At 42.7% G+C, this 17,600-nt stretch overlaps 2 protein-coding genes across 13 annotated transcripts in view; one reads left to right on the forward strand and one right to left on the reverse strand.

The window, feature by feature from the left end:
• Positions 1–321: 321 nt before the first annotated feature.
• Positions 322–11,952, reverse strand: LOC130361318 (integrin beta-1-binding protein 1-like). Of its 12 annotated transcripts, XM_056564155.1 has the most exons (8): positions 11,480–11,509; positions 10,918–10,974; positions 9,327–9,421; positions 7,230–7,308; positions 5,546–5,682; positions 4,902–4,994; positions 4,402–4,551; positions 322–941 (listed from the first exon to the last, which is right to left on the reverse strand). In XM_056564155.1, exons 3-8 carry the CDS (start codon positions 9,402–9,404, stop codon positions 858–860), a joined length of 621 nt encoding a protein of 206 aa, XP_056420130.1. In that variant the 5' UTR covers positions 9,405–9,421; positions 10,918–10,974; positions 11,480–11,509; the 3' UTR covers positions 322–857. The 12 variants fall into 12 exon arrangements, with proteins under 12 accessions (XP_056420130.1, XP_056420128.1, XP_056420131.1 ...); XM_056564153.1 differs by lacking the exons at positions 10,918–10,974; positions 11,480–11,509 and adding an exon at positions 11,813–11,952; XM_056564156.1 differs by lacking the exons at positions 10,918–10,974; positions 11,480–11,509 and adding an exon at positions 11,813–11,952 and having other exon boundaries at positions 9,322–9,421.
• CPSF3 (cleavage and polyadenylation specific factor 3) overlaps positions 11,895–17,600 on the forward strand; it is a 31,104-nt gene continuing 25,398 nt past the window's right edge. The window contains exons 1-3 of the mRNA XM_056564147.1: positions 11,895–12,107; positions 13,008–13,071; positions 16,836–16,933. Coding sequence (XP_056420122.1) covers positions 12,037–12,107; positions 13,008–13,071; positions 16,836–16,933 — 233 coding nt within the window. The 5' untranslated portion in view covers positions 11,895–12,036. The remainder of the gene's footprint in view (positions 12,108–13,007; positions 13,072–16,835; positions 16,934–17,600) is intronic.

The raw sequence follows: 17,600 nt of genomic DNA on the forward strand, positions 1-17,600 counted from the left end.
AAAATCTTAATCCTTCCAGTACTTATCAGCTGCTGTATGATCCACAGGAAGTTGTATTTCTTTCTGGAATTCTTTTCAGTCTGACCACAGTGCTCTCTGCTGACACCTCTGTCCATGTCAGGAACTGTCCAGAGTAGGAGCAAATCCCCATAGCAAACCTCTCCTGCTCTGGACAGTTCCTGATATGGACAGAGGTGTCAGCAGAGAGCACTGTGGTCAAACGGAAAAGAACTTCAGAAAGAAATACTACTTCCTGTGGCGTATACAGCAGCTGATAAGTACTGGAAGGATTCAGTTTTTTAAATAGAAGTAATTTACAAATCTGTATAACTTTCTGGCACCAGTTTATTTGAAAAAAGTTGTTTTCCCCCGGAGTACCCCTTTAAATGGGCTTCTACAATGGTAGCCCCTGCTTAGAGTATAATGAAAATCTCTTTGAGCTACCTTTAGAGCAGTGTTTCCCAACAAAGGTGCCTCAAGCTGTTGCAAAACTACAACTTCCAGCATGCCCGGACAGCCGTAGTGTGTAACACTGCTTTTGGAGTATAGTCGCACACTGCAGATTTGTTGCAGAAATTGAACTGACTGGCAGTAAATCTGCGGCGTGTGAATACCCCCTTACATACACAGACGAGTTTTGTACCATTGTACCTCCATTCTTACAGTAAGAAGATGGAAGCTTCATACCTGATCCGGTACCTCAAAGGCAATGACATTACAGGACTGTGAATAGGAGGATATAAAAAATACAGCTCTGTGATATATACAGGTCCTCACAAATCCTGGATTGTAGCTTCCTCCAAATAAGACATTATGGAATAATCCTTGTAGAGTTGTGGGTATCCCGGCAGGCATGGTCATTCTGCAGGCACTCGTGTCTTCTCGGTGAGAACCGAATCAAAGGCCGTGGAGAGGACCTTACAGATGGACTGGGCATGTTCCTACAGAAAGAAGGTAATAGACGGGTGAAAACTGGGAACCTGCATTAACCCCTCGAGGACACGGACAATTTTCATTTTTTTGCATTTTTTATTCTTATTCTTCATGTAAAAGTCTATAAATTTTCCACCTACAAACCCACACGAGGGCTCGTTTTTTGCGGGACCTGTTGTATTGTGTTGAAACTGAAAAGTATTTTTGGTGAGAAATTGAAAAAAAAATATATATATATATATATATATATATATATATATATGTCCTTCCTTAATTTAATTTAAAAAAAAGTTTTGTTCCTCCGTTCTGTCAGCAGTGGGCGCTCCAGTGTTCCAGGAGAAGGGGACGTCAGGTGACTGCCGCAGCCAATCAGCAGCCTAGGCGGTGATGCTCATTACTCCTGAGTACGGAGCATCATGGCAAAGTTGCTAATTGGCTGAGGCCATTATGTGACACCGACGCGCCAACCGAAGACATCAGATGCTGAACACAGGAGGCAAAACGGGGGATCAGATGAGAGGACACTTATGATTGTAACACACAGGGGGAGATAAGAAGACTTAAATAACTGACACACAGGGAGAGATCAGGGGACACTAATGACTGACACACGTGGGGGGGGATAAGAGGACAGTAATAAACTACACACAGGGAGAGATGAGGGGACAGTGATAACTGTAACATGGAGAGAGGAGGGGCATTAATAATTGTGACACAGGGAGAGATGAGGGGACACTAATGACCATAACAGACATTCCTCTGGATAGGTTTTGAAATCTCCCCCATAATCTGTAGCTGAAAACAGCTGGTGCTGCCAACTTAAAGGGATACTCAAGGAAAAAACTCCAGAAAGCTAAACAGATTTGTAAATTACTTCTATTAAAAAATCTTAATCCTTCTAATAATTATCAGCTTCTGAGGTTGAGTTGTTCTTTTCTGTCTGACAACAGTGCTCTCTGCTGACATCTCTGCTTGTCTCGGGAACTGCACAGAGTAGAAGAGGTTTGCTATGGGGATTTGCTTCTACTCTGGACAGTTCCCGAGACAGGTGTCATCCGAGAGCACTTAGACAGAAAAGAACAACTCAACTTCAGCAGCTCATAAGTACTGAAAGGATTAAGATTTTTTAATAGAAGTAATTTACAAATCTGTTTAACTTTCTGGTGCCAGTTGATATATAAAAAAAAGTTTTTTCCTGGATAACCCCTTTAAGCCTGAGCCCTCTCCATATACACTTAATGGCCCTATAACGTACATATAAGTCATGGGACGTAAAGAGGCTATAGCATAGAAAAACTGAGAACCTGGACTGACCAGGAAGGGAATGACAAACCCCACTACCAACCTGCAAGTCATTCCCTAAAAATACAGTCCTGAAGAACAGACTTTACCAAAGTTGCTTAATAACTAGCAATGGATTTCTTATCTCACCCAGATTTCCTTTTGATGATATATGAACCTTCTGAAACCTAATACACATATGATAAGTATCTTGAGAAAATGTAGCAATCCCCGACCACCAGATTTTGTGCCTCTCCTTACATGACAGTGGGCTCAGCCTATCACAGGCCGGGGCGGGACATCGCTACGGCCGGTGATACGCCGACAGCTCTGCGGCGTCCCCGTCCCCAGGAAGTGGAATGATGTCAGCACTGCCGGACTGTGAGGCCGGTGTCGGACCAACGGGGGCTCGTAGGAAGGTATGTACGAGTTTATTTTGTTTATTTTTGAGGCCCTGGCACGGGCATATATAAATGTTTACCACTGCAGTTGTCCTTTAAACTAACAGACCTATAAGGCTTAACTTATTTTATCTTCAATTACACCCGTAAGGTGAACCACAGATCCCAGTATGCTCTTCTACCGTCAGACTCAACGGCACATCAACATTAAGAGGGAAAGTTTTTATTTAACATTCATATTATTGTCAACTTTTAATGATTATAATAATTATAATAATAATTATTATTATTGTTTAATTATTTATTATTATCAAATTTCTAACCAGGTCTTGCATCAGTTTGGTTGTCATGGGCGACACTACTGTTGTCTGCAATACAACCTTGTTGCAGTGAGCGTTATAACATCACAGAAGCATTGCCCTCCACTCGCAGAATACTCAGCATGTACGGTCAGTGTGAGACAGGCATGGAGTAGGAGAGACGGCGACAAACACTTTCTACAGAGCGAGCATTTGCTTTCTTTTTATTTATTTGCATTCTCCACACACAACTTCTTGTGTGTGTTGGGGAATAGGCAGCTTTTAGGCTGCCATGGGGCCTGGAGGAAAACTCTAGCCCCGGAGACACCTCCACCTTCTTGGGAGGCACCCATACCACCAGAGCCTCCAACAAACCAGCATCATCGACAAGGTCATCACTGCAGTGTACGGTATTTGGTCATATGTAACTTCCCTCTTGGGCCAATACCTTGGGCTGGGAATACCACCATCACCACCACCCAAGAAGCCAGGTCGATACCTGAGGCTGAAAACTACACCACCAACTGCAAGGAAGCAAGCTAAGAAACATCAGACCGCTAAGCCGACCACAACACCAGGTGAGGTGAGGATCACTGTTCCATTGTTCAGGAGACAACCACCACTACCACCCATCATACCATCTAGGAGTCTGTCAGCAAAGCCTGTAACATCCAGGGTCTGCAGTGCACTATGCCCTACCACTGCGCATTAAGGTCACTGTGAGACAGCTGCCTCGTCCCCCACCTTACATCCCAATGAAGAGTGGAGCAGGTAAGAACATGGTAGCGATGCTGAACAGACCTCTGACTAATGGCACCAAGATGAGGAGGACTTGAGGAACATATACAGCGTGCAAATAACATCTTACTGCACAGCTGCTACTTCTATTGATTTTATGGTTCTGACCTCGGCTTTTTTATTGGACTATGCTTGATTGCCGCCTGCCCTGACCCTGGATTGTTAACTGACTATGCTTGATTGCCACCTGCCCTGACCCTGGATTGTTAACAGACTACGCTTGATTGCTGCCTGCCCTGACCCTGGATTGCTAATGGACTACTCGATTGTCGCCTGCCCCTGACCTCTGCCTGTTTAAGGACTATGCTTGCCTACAGCTGGCTCTAGCCTAACAAAGAACATTTACAAGGCCCTTGTGGCACAGCATTTGTGCCAGTGATTTTTTTAAATGTATTTTCTTGTCACTGTCTGCATACTTAAATAAAATTAAAAAAAATGAAATTCTGAAATCTTGCAGTTTCCGCTCTGGCCCCCTAAGCCTCATAGTAGACTGACACTTCCTGTTCTGTAGAGATCACTTCCCAGCAGTCTCCTCCTCCTCATCATCCCTCCCTGCACATCACAGAGCATGCCTAATAAATCAGACTGCAGATTCATTCCTATGGTCCACATAGCTGATGTAAAGTATATCTCTGAATGCTATTAACAGAAGGTACAGGATCGGTCTATAGGAGTGAAGCAGTACTCACCAGGTTGGCGCACTGATACACCCACAGGCTACATTGGTCCTCACTGGCATCTTTGGTCTTCAGAGCTAGCAAACTCTTTCCAGCCACCAGTCCATCATCATAGCAAACCATGGAGACAATGAGATAGAGCGGGTGTCTGTGCAACACATCCTGAAACCACAGGGAACAAATCAATACACCGTCTCTTAGTGAGGCCTCCTACATTTGCTAAAGGGGTTCTTCAGAGATCCAAAATTATCAGACCCCCATGAGCCAGCCAGCTATGCAACAATTGATGAGTAAAAATGATTCATTACTAGTCAGAGGTGTCCATAGCCTTCAACACTGTCCTGCATATTTTTATGTGGGCCTCATTGCCCCTATGCACCTACTGTATAATAATACATACATATAAAAGCAACCCGTTTAATCCTGTCTCTCATTCATTACATAGAGCTCAAGGATGTGGTCTTTCATGTATAGCTTCATTGTACTGATTAAATATATCAACAGTCACTTACATACTGATCCAAGGTAGTTACTTTGATGCCGTATTTTGAAACCACCATAATGAAATCTTCATCCGAAGGCACAAAAGGGAGTTTTCCATCTTGCTAAAATAGATTCAAATCATCAATGATTAAAAGTATCGGTATAAAATGTGTAGAAGCTAAAATACTGCTATGAATGACAAACCCAAATAACAATTCAATGTTCCCCAATCTTTGGCTCTCCAGCTGTTGCAAAACTACAACTCCCATCATGACAAGAGTTGTAGTTTTGCAACAGCAGGAGAACCACAGGTTGGGGAAATCGTGATCTACGCACTAAAAATGAACTTATTGCACTTACTTACTGAGGATGGAGGTGTATGTCAAGAACAGGAAACAATGGTGAAGTGCAGTCATCAAAGACTTTTTGCTAAATCACTTTTAGACAAAGGAAAACAAACTGATTTTGGTGATATTGGGGATCTTACATATTTTCCCAGTATTCCTGAGTTTTAGTTTTGAGACAGCTAAAGAGCCACAAGTTTGAGACCATTAACCTATTCTAGGCAGAATATTGAGTTCCTAAGATTCCCTAATTTCCTTAGTTACGTATCTAGTGTAACCACAGTGCCCAGTGCCCCTTCCTCTCCCCCATTATAGATTATAACTATTACCTGAGCAACATCAATGTAATTTATTAGGTCCAGTGATCCCTGCAGCGTCTTGCTCTCCTCTGGCTTGACTCTTTCAATGGATCCCACATACTTCACCTTGAACTCCGCACAGGGCTCTGAATTACTTGAGGCTTGTCCTAGGAGGGAAGCAGAGAGGAAGTGGTTAATAAAGCATTAGCTGCACCGCAAGCATTGGCTGCACTGCTAGTGCCCCATTACTTTTGTTATGTGTTCTTATGTCCTGCATTATTCATGCTGCATTGCATCGTGGGCTACGGAGCTATCTCTGCAGCGATGAGAGGAAGTGCACTTCCTGCAAGCTTATTTTGTGCAATCGCTATAGGCTTCTTAAAGGAAACACGCGTTTTATCACTACAAAGGCGTAACAGGAAAATCTCCTGTTTCTATAGACATGACATCACAGCTGAATATAGTTCCTGAGTTCTGACATCTTTCCATTTAAAAGCAGCAACTTCTAGAGAAATCTCAAATCATGGCGACCCAAGTCGACATGACTTCAGACCATCACTATCCCATAGTGGCAAAACAGGGGGCAGTAGTAGCTAGGATGCTTTCCAACACTCTCCTATAGGCAGACACAGCTGCATGTCAGTTCTAAAACTGGAAAAGTGCCCACAATCTGGTTTATTTTGCCCACAGGGATCCTAAAAACACTGACCATTCTTCAGGTTGTGTCAACTGAACATGTTTTTTGAGGTCTATGATAAGTCATCAATGTGTAATTGGTAGGTGACCTATCCCAGGACTAAGGGCCAGCAACACTCACTGGCACAGCGGCATCTACACCTGCTGCTGTGTCTGGTACTACTGCTCAACCTATTCTAGTGAATCAAGGAATAGAACCCCACCGCCACCATCTTTATATTGATGGTCTATAATAAGACTAAGCCATCAGATAACTCTACCTCATCTACTGCAAAATGTACATGCACATGCTGTCACCTCTTTCAAACAGTGTGCCTCCAGCTGCTGCAAAACTACAACTATTAGCATGCCAAGACAGTCTGTCCAGGCATGCTGGGAGTTGTAGCTTTGCAAAGGTTGGATGCACACTGTTTGGAAAAAACTGTGTTAAGAACTGTCTTAACTGGTTTCCAAAGGAGCATGGAAATTCAGCATGATCACATTTAGATGGCTCAGAGTGTTATCAGAGTAATAAATGTTATTGGAGGACTAAGGGTTATTTAGGGTTTAGGGACTAGGGTTATTTAGTTTAAAAAAAGGCTTAGTGGTGACCTAATAACTTTGTATAAATATATCAGGGGGCAGTGCAGAGATTTCTCTAATTATCTATTTATACCCAGGACTGTATCTATAACAAGGGGGCATCATCTACGGAAAGAAGGTTTCTTCACCAGCACAGGCGGGGGTTCTTTACTGTAAGAGCAGTGAGACCATGGAATTCTCTGCCAGAGGAGGTGGTCATGGTGAACTCAGAGAGTTTGAAAGGGGCCCGGATACATCAATAAAGAGTAATAATATTACATAGATTCTGGAGGTGGGTGGTTGATCAGATTGTCGGACTTGGAGTGAAGAAGGAAATTTTGCCCCTAATATGAGGAAATTGAATTCTACCTCATGGGGTCAACACTATAGGGTCATAGGCTGGGATGGATTGATGTATTTTTTTTTTTAGCTTTACAAACGATGTACGGTAACTTACCAAAGCTCTTAGCAGAGTCAGTATCAAGGCTAGCCACGGTGCTGGATCTTGAGAGGCCTCCAAGGCTGGAATCTACAGACTGGAAAACCATAGTTAGCAGTCAGCAAAATATGCCAATAGGATCCTAATGATATGCAATCAATTTGTAAGATGGGAATAACAATTTGGGCTGGGACTACAAGGTGCTTTTGGACGACGATAGGGGTTGTATAACCAGAAATTGACATGTCACACTGCAGTGATCGCACTGTGTTAAGGTTAAAGGGGGTACTTTGTGGCAAACAAATGTTTTTAAATCAAGTGGTGCCAGAAAGTTGTAAATTACAACTTTACAAATTTGTAAATTAGTGGAGAGCAAAGGAAAGGTAGAGCCAACAATGTGTAAAAATTTCTTCTTTATTGTAATTCTGGTTAAAAGTCCATAGAAGGCCGGGAAATAATAGAATTCACAACCACAAAAGATAAGTGTGCGCTCACCGCAGGGAACGTCAGGCTGTACCGGAGTCTCGGTCACGAGCAGCAGGTGACTGGAGACGCATCACGGGGAGCGCTCAGAGCCTCTGAGCGCTCCCCGGGATGCGTCTCCAGTAACCTGCTGCTCGTGTCCCGGACTCCGATACAGCCTGACGTTCCCTGCGGTGAGTGCACACTTATCTTTTGTGGTTGTGAATACTGTGATGCCTCACTCTAGTGTATGCACCCCGCAGGTGTCAGCGTGATTTGTCTGAGGGCCACTGCATTTACCTCTACCAGCCCACCAGGTGTGTACTTACACCAGTGAATAATATAAGTGGAGCGTGAACACCCTGGCGGTGTAATTCACTTCAATATATTATTGAAGTGAGTTACACCGCCAGGGAGTGCACGCTCCACTTCCGATATCTTACATCTATTGTAAACAGGGAAATAATAGACACTAGGAATAAAGTGCAAATGTGCATGGTTGGAGCACCTCAGAACGCCAACGCGTTTCAGGTCACCCGGCCCTTAGTCATGGCCTTCTATGGACTTTTAACCAGGATTAAAATAAAGAAGACATTTTTACACAGTACTGACTCCACCTTTCCTTTGGTCTCCGCTTTGAACACTGAGACTGGCCGTGCACCATCTGAATTAGGTGAGCTGAACTCCCACTCTTATTACTTCAAATTTGTAAATTACTTCTATTGAAAAATCTTAACCCTTCCAGTGAGAACTGTGTAATACAAGCGGTTGTCTGATGTTGATCCTCTGTTGATGTATTGCACTTGCTGACAGTCTTCAAATATGTAGAATAAAAGCCAGGGCAACTCAGCAAATACGTATACTTCAATGCTTCTTTATTTTGCCATGAAGGGTACAAACAGTGCAGGACACGGGTGGACGATACACAAGGGGATGCTCCTTTGGGGCCCTGAACGAGCATCCCCTTGTGTATCGTCCACCTGTGTCCTGCACGGTTTGTACCCTTCATGGCAAAATAAAGAAGCATTGAAGTATACGTATTTGGTGAGTTGCCCTGGCTTTTATTCTACATATTTGAAGGTTGTCGTTGGACTGTGCATTATCCAGAAAGCCCCAGCTGACGTGATTTGGCCAACAGAGGTAGTGAGTTGCAGATGCTATTTATTAGGCGAGCTGTGCCGAGTAACCTTCTCTATACAAGATTATTGCACTTGCTGACAGGCTCCCCCTAAATTATAGCTCACTGGGGTCCTGGAAGCTTATCTTATCCACAATCTAATGAACATTAATGGTATACCTTGGCATACGGTGTGCCGATGTAAACAACAAATGTGAGGCTGCCCATCACACATATTAACATACAATTGTAGTTCAATAGTGACAGTAAGAAAGATGTAGCCCATTTCCCTTCCTAATTAAGTGTTTTTCAAATGGTGTACCTCCAGCTGTTGCGAAACTAAAACTCCCAGCATGCCCAGACAGCAATAGCTGGAGGCACACCTTTTGGGAAAACACTGTCCTAACGGATTTTTAATTAAATCAATATAGCTTATAGCCTGAAACATAACTACATGAAAAGAATGATCAGACATGGAATTTTTAATAAACACGTGTAGTGGTTTTATTGTCCTCCATGATACACACAGACCTTACTCTTGGTGCTGATCTCGCTGCTTTGAGAGCTGCTACTGCTGTGTCTCTTCTTCCCCTTGCGGAACATTCTCTTATCATCGTTCCATCCGGACTTCCTGAAAGGAAAAAAAGGAGTGTGATGTCACCAGAATATTTCTGCTACTAACATTAAGGACCTGACATGTAGTCTGCATTTTTTACTATTATGTAGTAGAAGAAATCCATAGAAAAATCTCTACACAACTTCCTTTCAAGGTTTGCAAATTACTTCTATTTAATAATCGTAATCCTTTGAGTACTTATCAGCTGCTGAATACTACAGAGGAAGTTCTTTTATTTTTAAATGTATTTTCTGTCTGACCACAGTGCTCTCTGCTGACACCTCTGTCCATATCAGGAACTGTCCAGAGCAGGAGCAAATTCTCATAGCAAACCTATCCTGCTCTGGACAGTCCCTAAAATGGACAGAAGTGTCAACAGAGAGCACTGTGGTCAGACAGAAAAGAAATTCAAAAAGAAAAGAACTTCCTGTGGAGCATACAGCAGCTGATAAATACTGGAAGGGTTAAGATTTTTAAATGAGTCATTTACAAATCTGTTTAACTTTCTGGCACCAGTTGATTAAAAAAAAAATGTTTTCTACTGGAGTACCCCTTTAAAGGGGTATCCAGTAATAGAAAACAGAGCTTATTTCTTTCAAAAACAGCACCACTCCTGACACCAGTTTATGTATGGTTGCACAACTTGGCTCCATGCAATTCAATGGAACAGGAATGCAATGCCACACACAACCTGAGGGTAGGTGTGGTGCTGTTTTTGGAAAAAAAAAACAACAACTATGTTTTTCTAATCCTTGATAACCCCTGTAGAGGGGTTGGGGAGGGTGTGAAGCGGTCAGAGCGACGCGTACAGTTGCTGCGCAAACATCAATAGGGGGCTGAGATAAAATGCAAGCAAGCCTCCTTAGATCATGTGACCTAAGCCTACTTAGATCATGTGACATATTGTCTCGTGCTGCACGGAAAGCCGGGAAAGGCCCTAGACAACTGTAAAAAACAAAAAACAAAAAAAAGTTTGGATTTAAGGACTCTGAGTCAAGGACTACATGAAAACAGGACAAAGGTGCACAGATAGGTAATAAAAGCATATTACAGCCATAAACGCAAAAAAACAGCCATTACGGCAAAAATAATTGGCCGAAAATACGGTCATAAAAAATAAAAAATATATTGTTACACAGTGTGAATATACCCTAAGAGCCGTGCACCATGAAGAGCTACATGGTAGTAAGGTGCTAATGCTTATATGTCTGAGGCCTCCTGAACGTTGTAGGCACCGTGTTTTGGACCATCTCCTGACCAAAAATGCTGTGTGTGAACCCGGCCTTAGGCTGCATTCACATCTCGTTTTTGCAATACGGTTCCCGCATCCGGTTTCAGTGAAAAAAACGTATGGAACCGTATGTATAGACATCTCACTGAAAACAATATGCCAACCGTAGCATCCGGTTGTGTACGTTTTGCATCATTTACGTTTTTTACCAGTACACAAAACCTAAGCCTACTACGGTTTTATGTCCGGGTGAAAAACCGGATACAACCCATTACTGAACCGTATGTGCGTACAATTCTGCAGTTTGCACATGTGCAGTGCACGCCGAAAGTTCTTCCTACAAATAGAACAAGAAGAACTTTATTTAATTAAAGACAAACATAAAACCATATCAGTTTTTTACTTCCAAAAAACATATTAAACCGTGTGCAACCGGACATCCATTTTTAAACCGTATACGGTTTGAAACCATACAGAGGTATATACTGTTGTACACGGTTGTATACGGTTCGGTCCAGTTTTGAGACATATGGTTTTTTTTTCCAAAAAATTGATACGGGAACTGTATTGCAAAAATGAGATGTAAATGCAGCCTTACAGACTTTGTGTTTTCATGAGCCCCTGCACATGTATGGTATAATGCAGTGTTCCCGCAACCAGTATGCCTCCAGCTGTTGCAAAACTACAACTCCCAACATGCCCGAACAGCCGAAGGCTGTTCGGGCATGCTGGTAGTTGTAGTTTTGCAACAGCTGGAGGCACACTGGTTGGGAAACACTGGTATAACTAGAAACAATGGTTGTGACTTCCAACATAGTGCCTGTAGGGCAGAGAGCTGCAACCTGTAACACTCCAGCAGAAAAAGACTACAACTCCCAACATGTCCAAGGTGTAGAACAGCTGGAGGGACACAGGTTGCAGACTTCATGTACAATAAATAGAGGGGATATATGGAACTTTGTTTCTGTTACAAAGATTTAATAAAGATTAACTAAAGGAAAGAAAAAAAGTAAAGTATGGCATGTAAGGAGAGCGTTACCCATGGCAACCAATAGGATCGCTTTTTGAATAGTCTAACTTGCCCTGGCAAAACGAAAGCGGGAATCTTATTGGTTGCGATGGGTTCATACAGTTATAAACGGTAATTACCTCTCCTAGCCTCGGTTATCACTTACCTACCGAGCGCTAGTACCGAACGGGTAAACGTCCGTTGCAAGGCCGGGAAGTAAATAAAAATTATTTAAAAAAAAAAAAAAAAAAAAAAAGGTTAGCGGAACCTTAGAGCAGGGGGCACATCGTACACCGGAAGTGGCGGGGGATAATCTGACACGAACTGATAGAGGAAACGGAGGAAGACCGGAAGTAGGGTTGTCTTGCTGGGAATGTGGTTGATTTGAAGATGTCTGTGAAGAGGAAAGCGGAGAATGTGATCCCGGCGGAGGAGAGTGACCAGCTCCTCATCAGGCCGCTGTGAGTGTCCGCCATGTCTGCGCTAACTTCACTACATGTCAGTGTTTCCCAACCAGGGAGCCTCCAGCTGTTGCAAAACTACAACTCCCAGCATGCCCGGACAGCCTTTGGCAGCTGGAGGCGCCCTGGTTGGGAAACCCTGACATATGTATAGATAGTTATACAGATATATATGTGTATAATCACTGACACCCAGTATGGTTACACAGAACTCATACACCAAATATATATATATATATATATATATATATATATATATTTTATCTATCTGTCTTTCTATATCTATTTATCTATATAACTATCTAATTATCTCACCATACTGTCTGAGCTATGTGCAGCTTTTGTGAGTTTTCATATGACAATACCTGGAAATGTCCAGGTTGAAGAAGGCTGATATATTAAGTGCACTACTAAGGGGGGTGATGATACATATGCACTATGGGGGTGGTATATATGGCTGATCTGTCCGCAGTCACACCGACCACAGCATTTGTCACACTCACGCTTTTCCTTATTACAAAGTAATTATTCACAAGGGCTGTTCAGGAGCCTGGGAAAGATGTGTAGTTACGCACTGGTACCTTCTTCATTCTTCTGTTCAAAATGTCATCATTCAGGACTCCTGGAAACCGGTATATTCAAGTGACCGTATATATACCAGGATTTCCCAACCAGTGTGCCTCCTGCTGTTGTAAGACTACTACACAGAGTATTCTACATATCTATCTTTATCATCTATTCCATTGTATTCAATGGAGCAATGAAGAAGGCAGATGGATTGATTCTGACCAGGACCAAGCGGTGTCACATCTGCCTTTGAAGAAATGTCTTAGTTGTTGCCTTTGCCCAGGGTTTTGTTTTTGTTTTGTTTTTTAATTATCTTGTTTGTGAATATTTCAGTGGTGCTGGTCAGGAGGTTGGAAGATCATGTATCATCCTAGAATTCAAAGGAAGAAAGATCATGGTGAGTGAGCACCCCTAGGCATCTTCCATTTGTTCGCCACCACCAATCACACATGTCACACCTATAATCAGGATAGGACCCCCACTGAATTCAAAACACAGGTCTGGTGCCCCCCCCCCCCTCCCATTTGAAAAGCAGAGGTCGACCATACATGCTTTTACTTTAACTTTCACAACATGGAAGGTTGCGGGTTACAACTTGGAAAAAAAAACGATCCTCCTGGCGTTCATCCGGTAGTGGAAAATTAATCCAGTGATCTTAAGAAATAAAATAGATTATTTTATTTCTATCGATTTAGACTACGCATTTCGAGGGGTGGGACCATCCTTCGTCAGGTCCTCTGATAGGTTACATGTCAAATACGTCATTTATATACAAAAAAAAGACCCGCGAAAACGATTAGGCGAGACAGTAATCATTGGCAGCATACAGAGGTATACCATAAAACAATTAAAAAGCATATAAAACATGACAATATATACAAACATCTCAAAGGTACATAACCAAAATATAAAATACGTAAAACATCACATAATGTGGGTGTTCTATAAATGATGTGGGGATAGTGCCGCTATCCCAAAATCATTAGTCTGTCAAATGTTCCCTTGGAAGCCGAGGCCGGGCTGGATGCAAAAGACACACATCCAGTCCTACGGCACACATCCAGTCCTTTACTTTAACATGCATGCTTTTTCACCTCTGTAGGCCTGATAAAGTTAGCCAAGAACATCACTTGGCTTTCTTTATCAGTTCCATAGAGTTAAAGAGGTACTCCGGTGAAAAAACTATTTGTTTCATATTAACTGTCTCCAGAAAGTTAAACAGATTTTTAAATTACTTCTATTAAAAAATCTTAATCCTACTAGTACTTGTCAGCTGCTGAAGTTGAGTTGTTCTTTTCTTTTTAAAAACAGTGCTCTCTGCTGACACCTCTGTCTATCTCAGGAACTGTCCAGAGTAGGAGCAAATCCCCATCACAAACCTCTCCTGCTCTGGACAGTTCCTGAGACAGACAGGTGTCAGCAGAGAGCACTGTGGTCACATAGAAAAGAACAATTCAACTTCAGCAGCTGATAAGTGCTGGTAGGATTAAGATTTTTAATAGAAATAATTTACAAATCAGTTTAACTTTCTGGAACCAGTTGATATGAAAAAAATATGTTTTTCACCAGAGTACCCCTTTAAGTAAAAATAAAAGTCAAAGGCTTTGTCTCAACAGGTGTTTCCTCCGCACAAATGGGCAGTGTGGGACAGCACTGATTATATAGCTAAAGAACAAAAACTGTCCAGCCCTTTAGGATGCAAATTAAATCCTTGATTCTTTATTCCATAGCAAAATACATACCTGGGTTATGACTCGGGGTGCCGTCGGCACTTGTAACAAGTCACTCTTTGCTTCACTGCACTGTATTCTCCATCTTGCTGTAGAATAAAGAATCCAGGATTTTATTTGCGTCCTAAAGCGCTGAACAGTTTTTGTTCTTTGGCCATACAGTTAAATGGAACAAAAGCATGCATGCCAGGCAGTCAGTGAGATACTCAATGCTTATCTTGCAAATAGGTCATAAGTGTTGTTGGCAGAAAAACTACCTTACACTGAGTTAACACATAGGGGAAGATCTATCAATATCTTTGCAGAGGAAAAGTTGCCTATAGCAACCTATCATATCATTTTTTTATGAAACTGATTGGCTGCTATGGGAAACTGGTCAACTTTTCCTCTACACAAGTTTTGATAAATCTCCCCCATAGTATTTTGGTCAGTATTTTTGCCAAAAACAGAGAAAAAGGATCAAATCTTTCCATTATGGTTTCCTCTTTGCCAGATCCACTCATGAGTTTAGCTAAAAATACTGACCAGAATACTATGTATGAACCCAGCATTAGGTTGTCACATTCTTTTTCCCTCCACTTACCTATGTATCTCTTTTTTTTTTTGGACATTTAGTATATATATAACCCAGGTGGTGGTATGTGAACATTCCCTGATGGGCACTGTAGTTATCCTGCTATAATATCAAGTTATCTCGAGGACCAGAAATGTAGAATATACAAGATTTAAATGCTATCGTAAATCCTTATGGGTTAGAGAAGTCAGTAGATTTTTAGCACAATCGTGTCACTTTCCATTGGTTGCCACTTTCCAAATATATTTAACTTAACCCATTGTATGGTAATTTCACATGTGGAAGATTTGCTGATCTGCAGCAATTTACAGAACCATACAAGTGAATGGGTTTTTAGTCATCCACATTTACTATGCATGCATGGAAATCAGAGCATGCTGCAGATTTTCCACAGAGGATTTTACCCTTTTCTGTGCAAGAGGTGAAATCTGTGGTGAATCCACAGCACACTTTGCATGTGACACATATGGAGATTGTTGTGGGTTTGCAACAGAAAAATCCAGCTGCATGTATACATTGCATGAAACTTTTTTCCTACTGATCCTAGGGTCTCCATATTGTAATTCTGTTGTGTTTCAAATTCACTTGGACATTGCCACCCCCATGGCACATCATCTCTCTGTAGGAGTGTTAGATTGGTTCTGGTCAAAACACTGGGATAACTATCATTCATGAGAACAGGGTTTTTACATCTACCTACCTAAAGGGGTTTTCCCACCTTGTTATTTCAGCTCCCTGCATTGCTCCATCCCACTCCACTTCCTGGTTTGGGCTTACTGAGCAGTGTTGGAGTGATGCAGGGAGTGCACTACCTTGCTCAGTCACCTTCTTTGTGTGACAAGCTCATCACAGACTGCTCCTGGCACATGTTCACTAACCATGGAGTCATCTGTGAGCCAAGACAGTGCACTCCTGGGATCCCAACCATGCTCCTATGCAGAAAAGGCATCAAGGTCAGAAGCCCGGCCATCCCCTTTAAGAGCACACCATAAAAAGAAGGCAGTTTTGCTAATAGGAGGGATTTTCAAAACTGCTTAGTTTGTATCATTTACTTAAAAAAATAAATGGTGTTCTAGGACATTGGAAAACCCCTTTACATAGAGCGGCACTCAGACTTGTGCACTGCCTCTTCTCCAACTCTATGGGCCTGACAAAGGTAGCCCCACACTGTAGTCTGCTATGTTCATCAGGCACATAGATCTGCATGTAATGGCTGCGCACTTGACTGACCGCTGCTGCATTCACATAGTTGTACACATAAGCATCATTCTCGCGATTAGTGGTTTGACCTCTCACCCCTGCGGAGAGTTGATGAGCGCTGCTAATGGGGAGACCCTCTTTAAGGGAAATTTGACGGTTGTTTCAAGCTTCCCGAGCTACAGGCAGCTTGAAACTACAATTTTTCTCTGAAGCGCTGTCTTTCGAAGAAATCCTAGGTTTAAAAACCATGGGGGGACGGGCTAGGTCAGTGTTTCTCATCCAGGGTGCCTTAAGCTATTGCAAAACTACAACTCCCAGCATGCCCGGACAGCCTTTGGCTGTCCGGGCATGCTGGGAGTTGTAGTTTTGCAACAGCTGGAGGCATCCTGGTTGGGAAACACTAAGCTAAGCAGTCATTGTGGCTGCTTACTAAACTGCTGGTCTTGACTAACCGGTTTCTCCCTATACATATACAGTGAGAATCCACATTCATATACATTTGTGTATTTGGTGAAGGTTTTTTATAAAGCCGGTAGAGTCTAAATTAACATCTCCCCACCAAGCATCTTAATGGACACAGCAGTGACTCATAATATGGAACAGCAACTTGTATTTATTGAACTTTTCTTATTAATCCAATGTTTGATCTAACTTTAGCTGGATTGTGGAATTCACCCTGGGCTGGAAGGAATGGACGCACTTCCTTATATTGATCTGATTGATCCTGCAGAGATTGATCTGCTTCTGATAAGTCAGTAAGTAAAGAGCTGCCACTGATCAATTTACAGATGTATCCATTATACTGACTATGTTAAGGCATTAAGTATTGGTGCACCAAGGCTCCTTACCACAACAGCTGCACACAGTTCTCAAATCATCTGTTAAATACAATTGGTCATGTAAACTTATACTGGAATTCCTTAAAGGGGTACTCAGCCCCTGGCATCTTATCCCCTATCCAAAGGATAGGGGATAAGATGTTAGATCGCCACGGTCCCGCTGCTGGGGACCCCGGGGATTGCCGCTGCAGCACCCCGCCATCATTACTGCACAGAGCGAGTTCGCTCTGTGCGTAATGACGGGCGATACAGGGGCCGGAGCAGCATGACGTCTTGGCTACGCCCCTCAAGACATCACGGCCCGTCCCCTTAATGCGAGTCTATGGCAGGGGGCGTGATGACCGCCACGCCCCCTCCCATAGACTAGTATTGACGGGGGTGGGCCGTGACGTCACGAGGGGGTGGAGCCGTGACGTAACGATGCTCCGGCCCCTGTATTGCCCGTCATTACGTGCAGAGTGATCTCACTCTGCGTAGTAATGCTAGCGGGGTTCCTTTGGATAGGGGATAAGATGTCTAGGGGCGGAGTACCCCTTTAATGCTGCATAACCTGTAGTTATCAATTCAGCTCTAAGGCCAGGTT

Source organism: Hyla sarda, chromosome 3 (genome assembly GCF_029499605.1).
Source record: "Hyla sarda isolate aHylSar1 chromosome 3, aHylSar1.hap1, whole genome shotgun sequence".
NCBI classification, from domain to species: domain Eukaryota; kingdom Metazoa; phylum Chordata; class Amphibia; order Anura; family Hylidae; genus Hyla; species Hyla sarda.

What these genes read in the sequence shown, in the direction of transcription:
- LOC130361318 (XM_056564148.1), bottom strand. Translation starts at nt 11,765, where the DNA reads ATGAACCCATCGCAACCAATAAGATTCCCGCTTTCGTTTTGCCAGGGC. An exon ending in ATTACATTGATGTTGCTCAG is followed by an intron (nt 4,995 to 5,545) that starts GTAATAGTTATA and finishes AATCTATTTTAG; the next exon opens with CAAGATGGAAAACTCCCTTT. An exon ending in TGTATCAGTGCGCCAACCTG is followed by an intron (nt 942 to 4,401) that starts GTGAGTACTGCT and finishes TTCTTTCTGTAG; the next exon opens with GAACATGCCCAGTCCATCTG.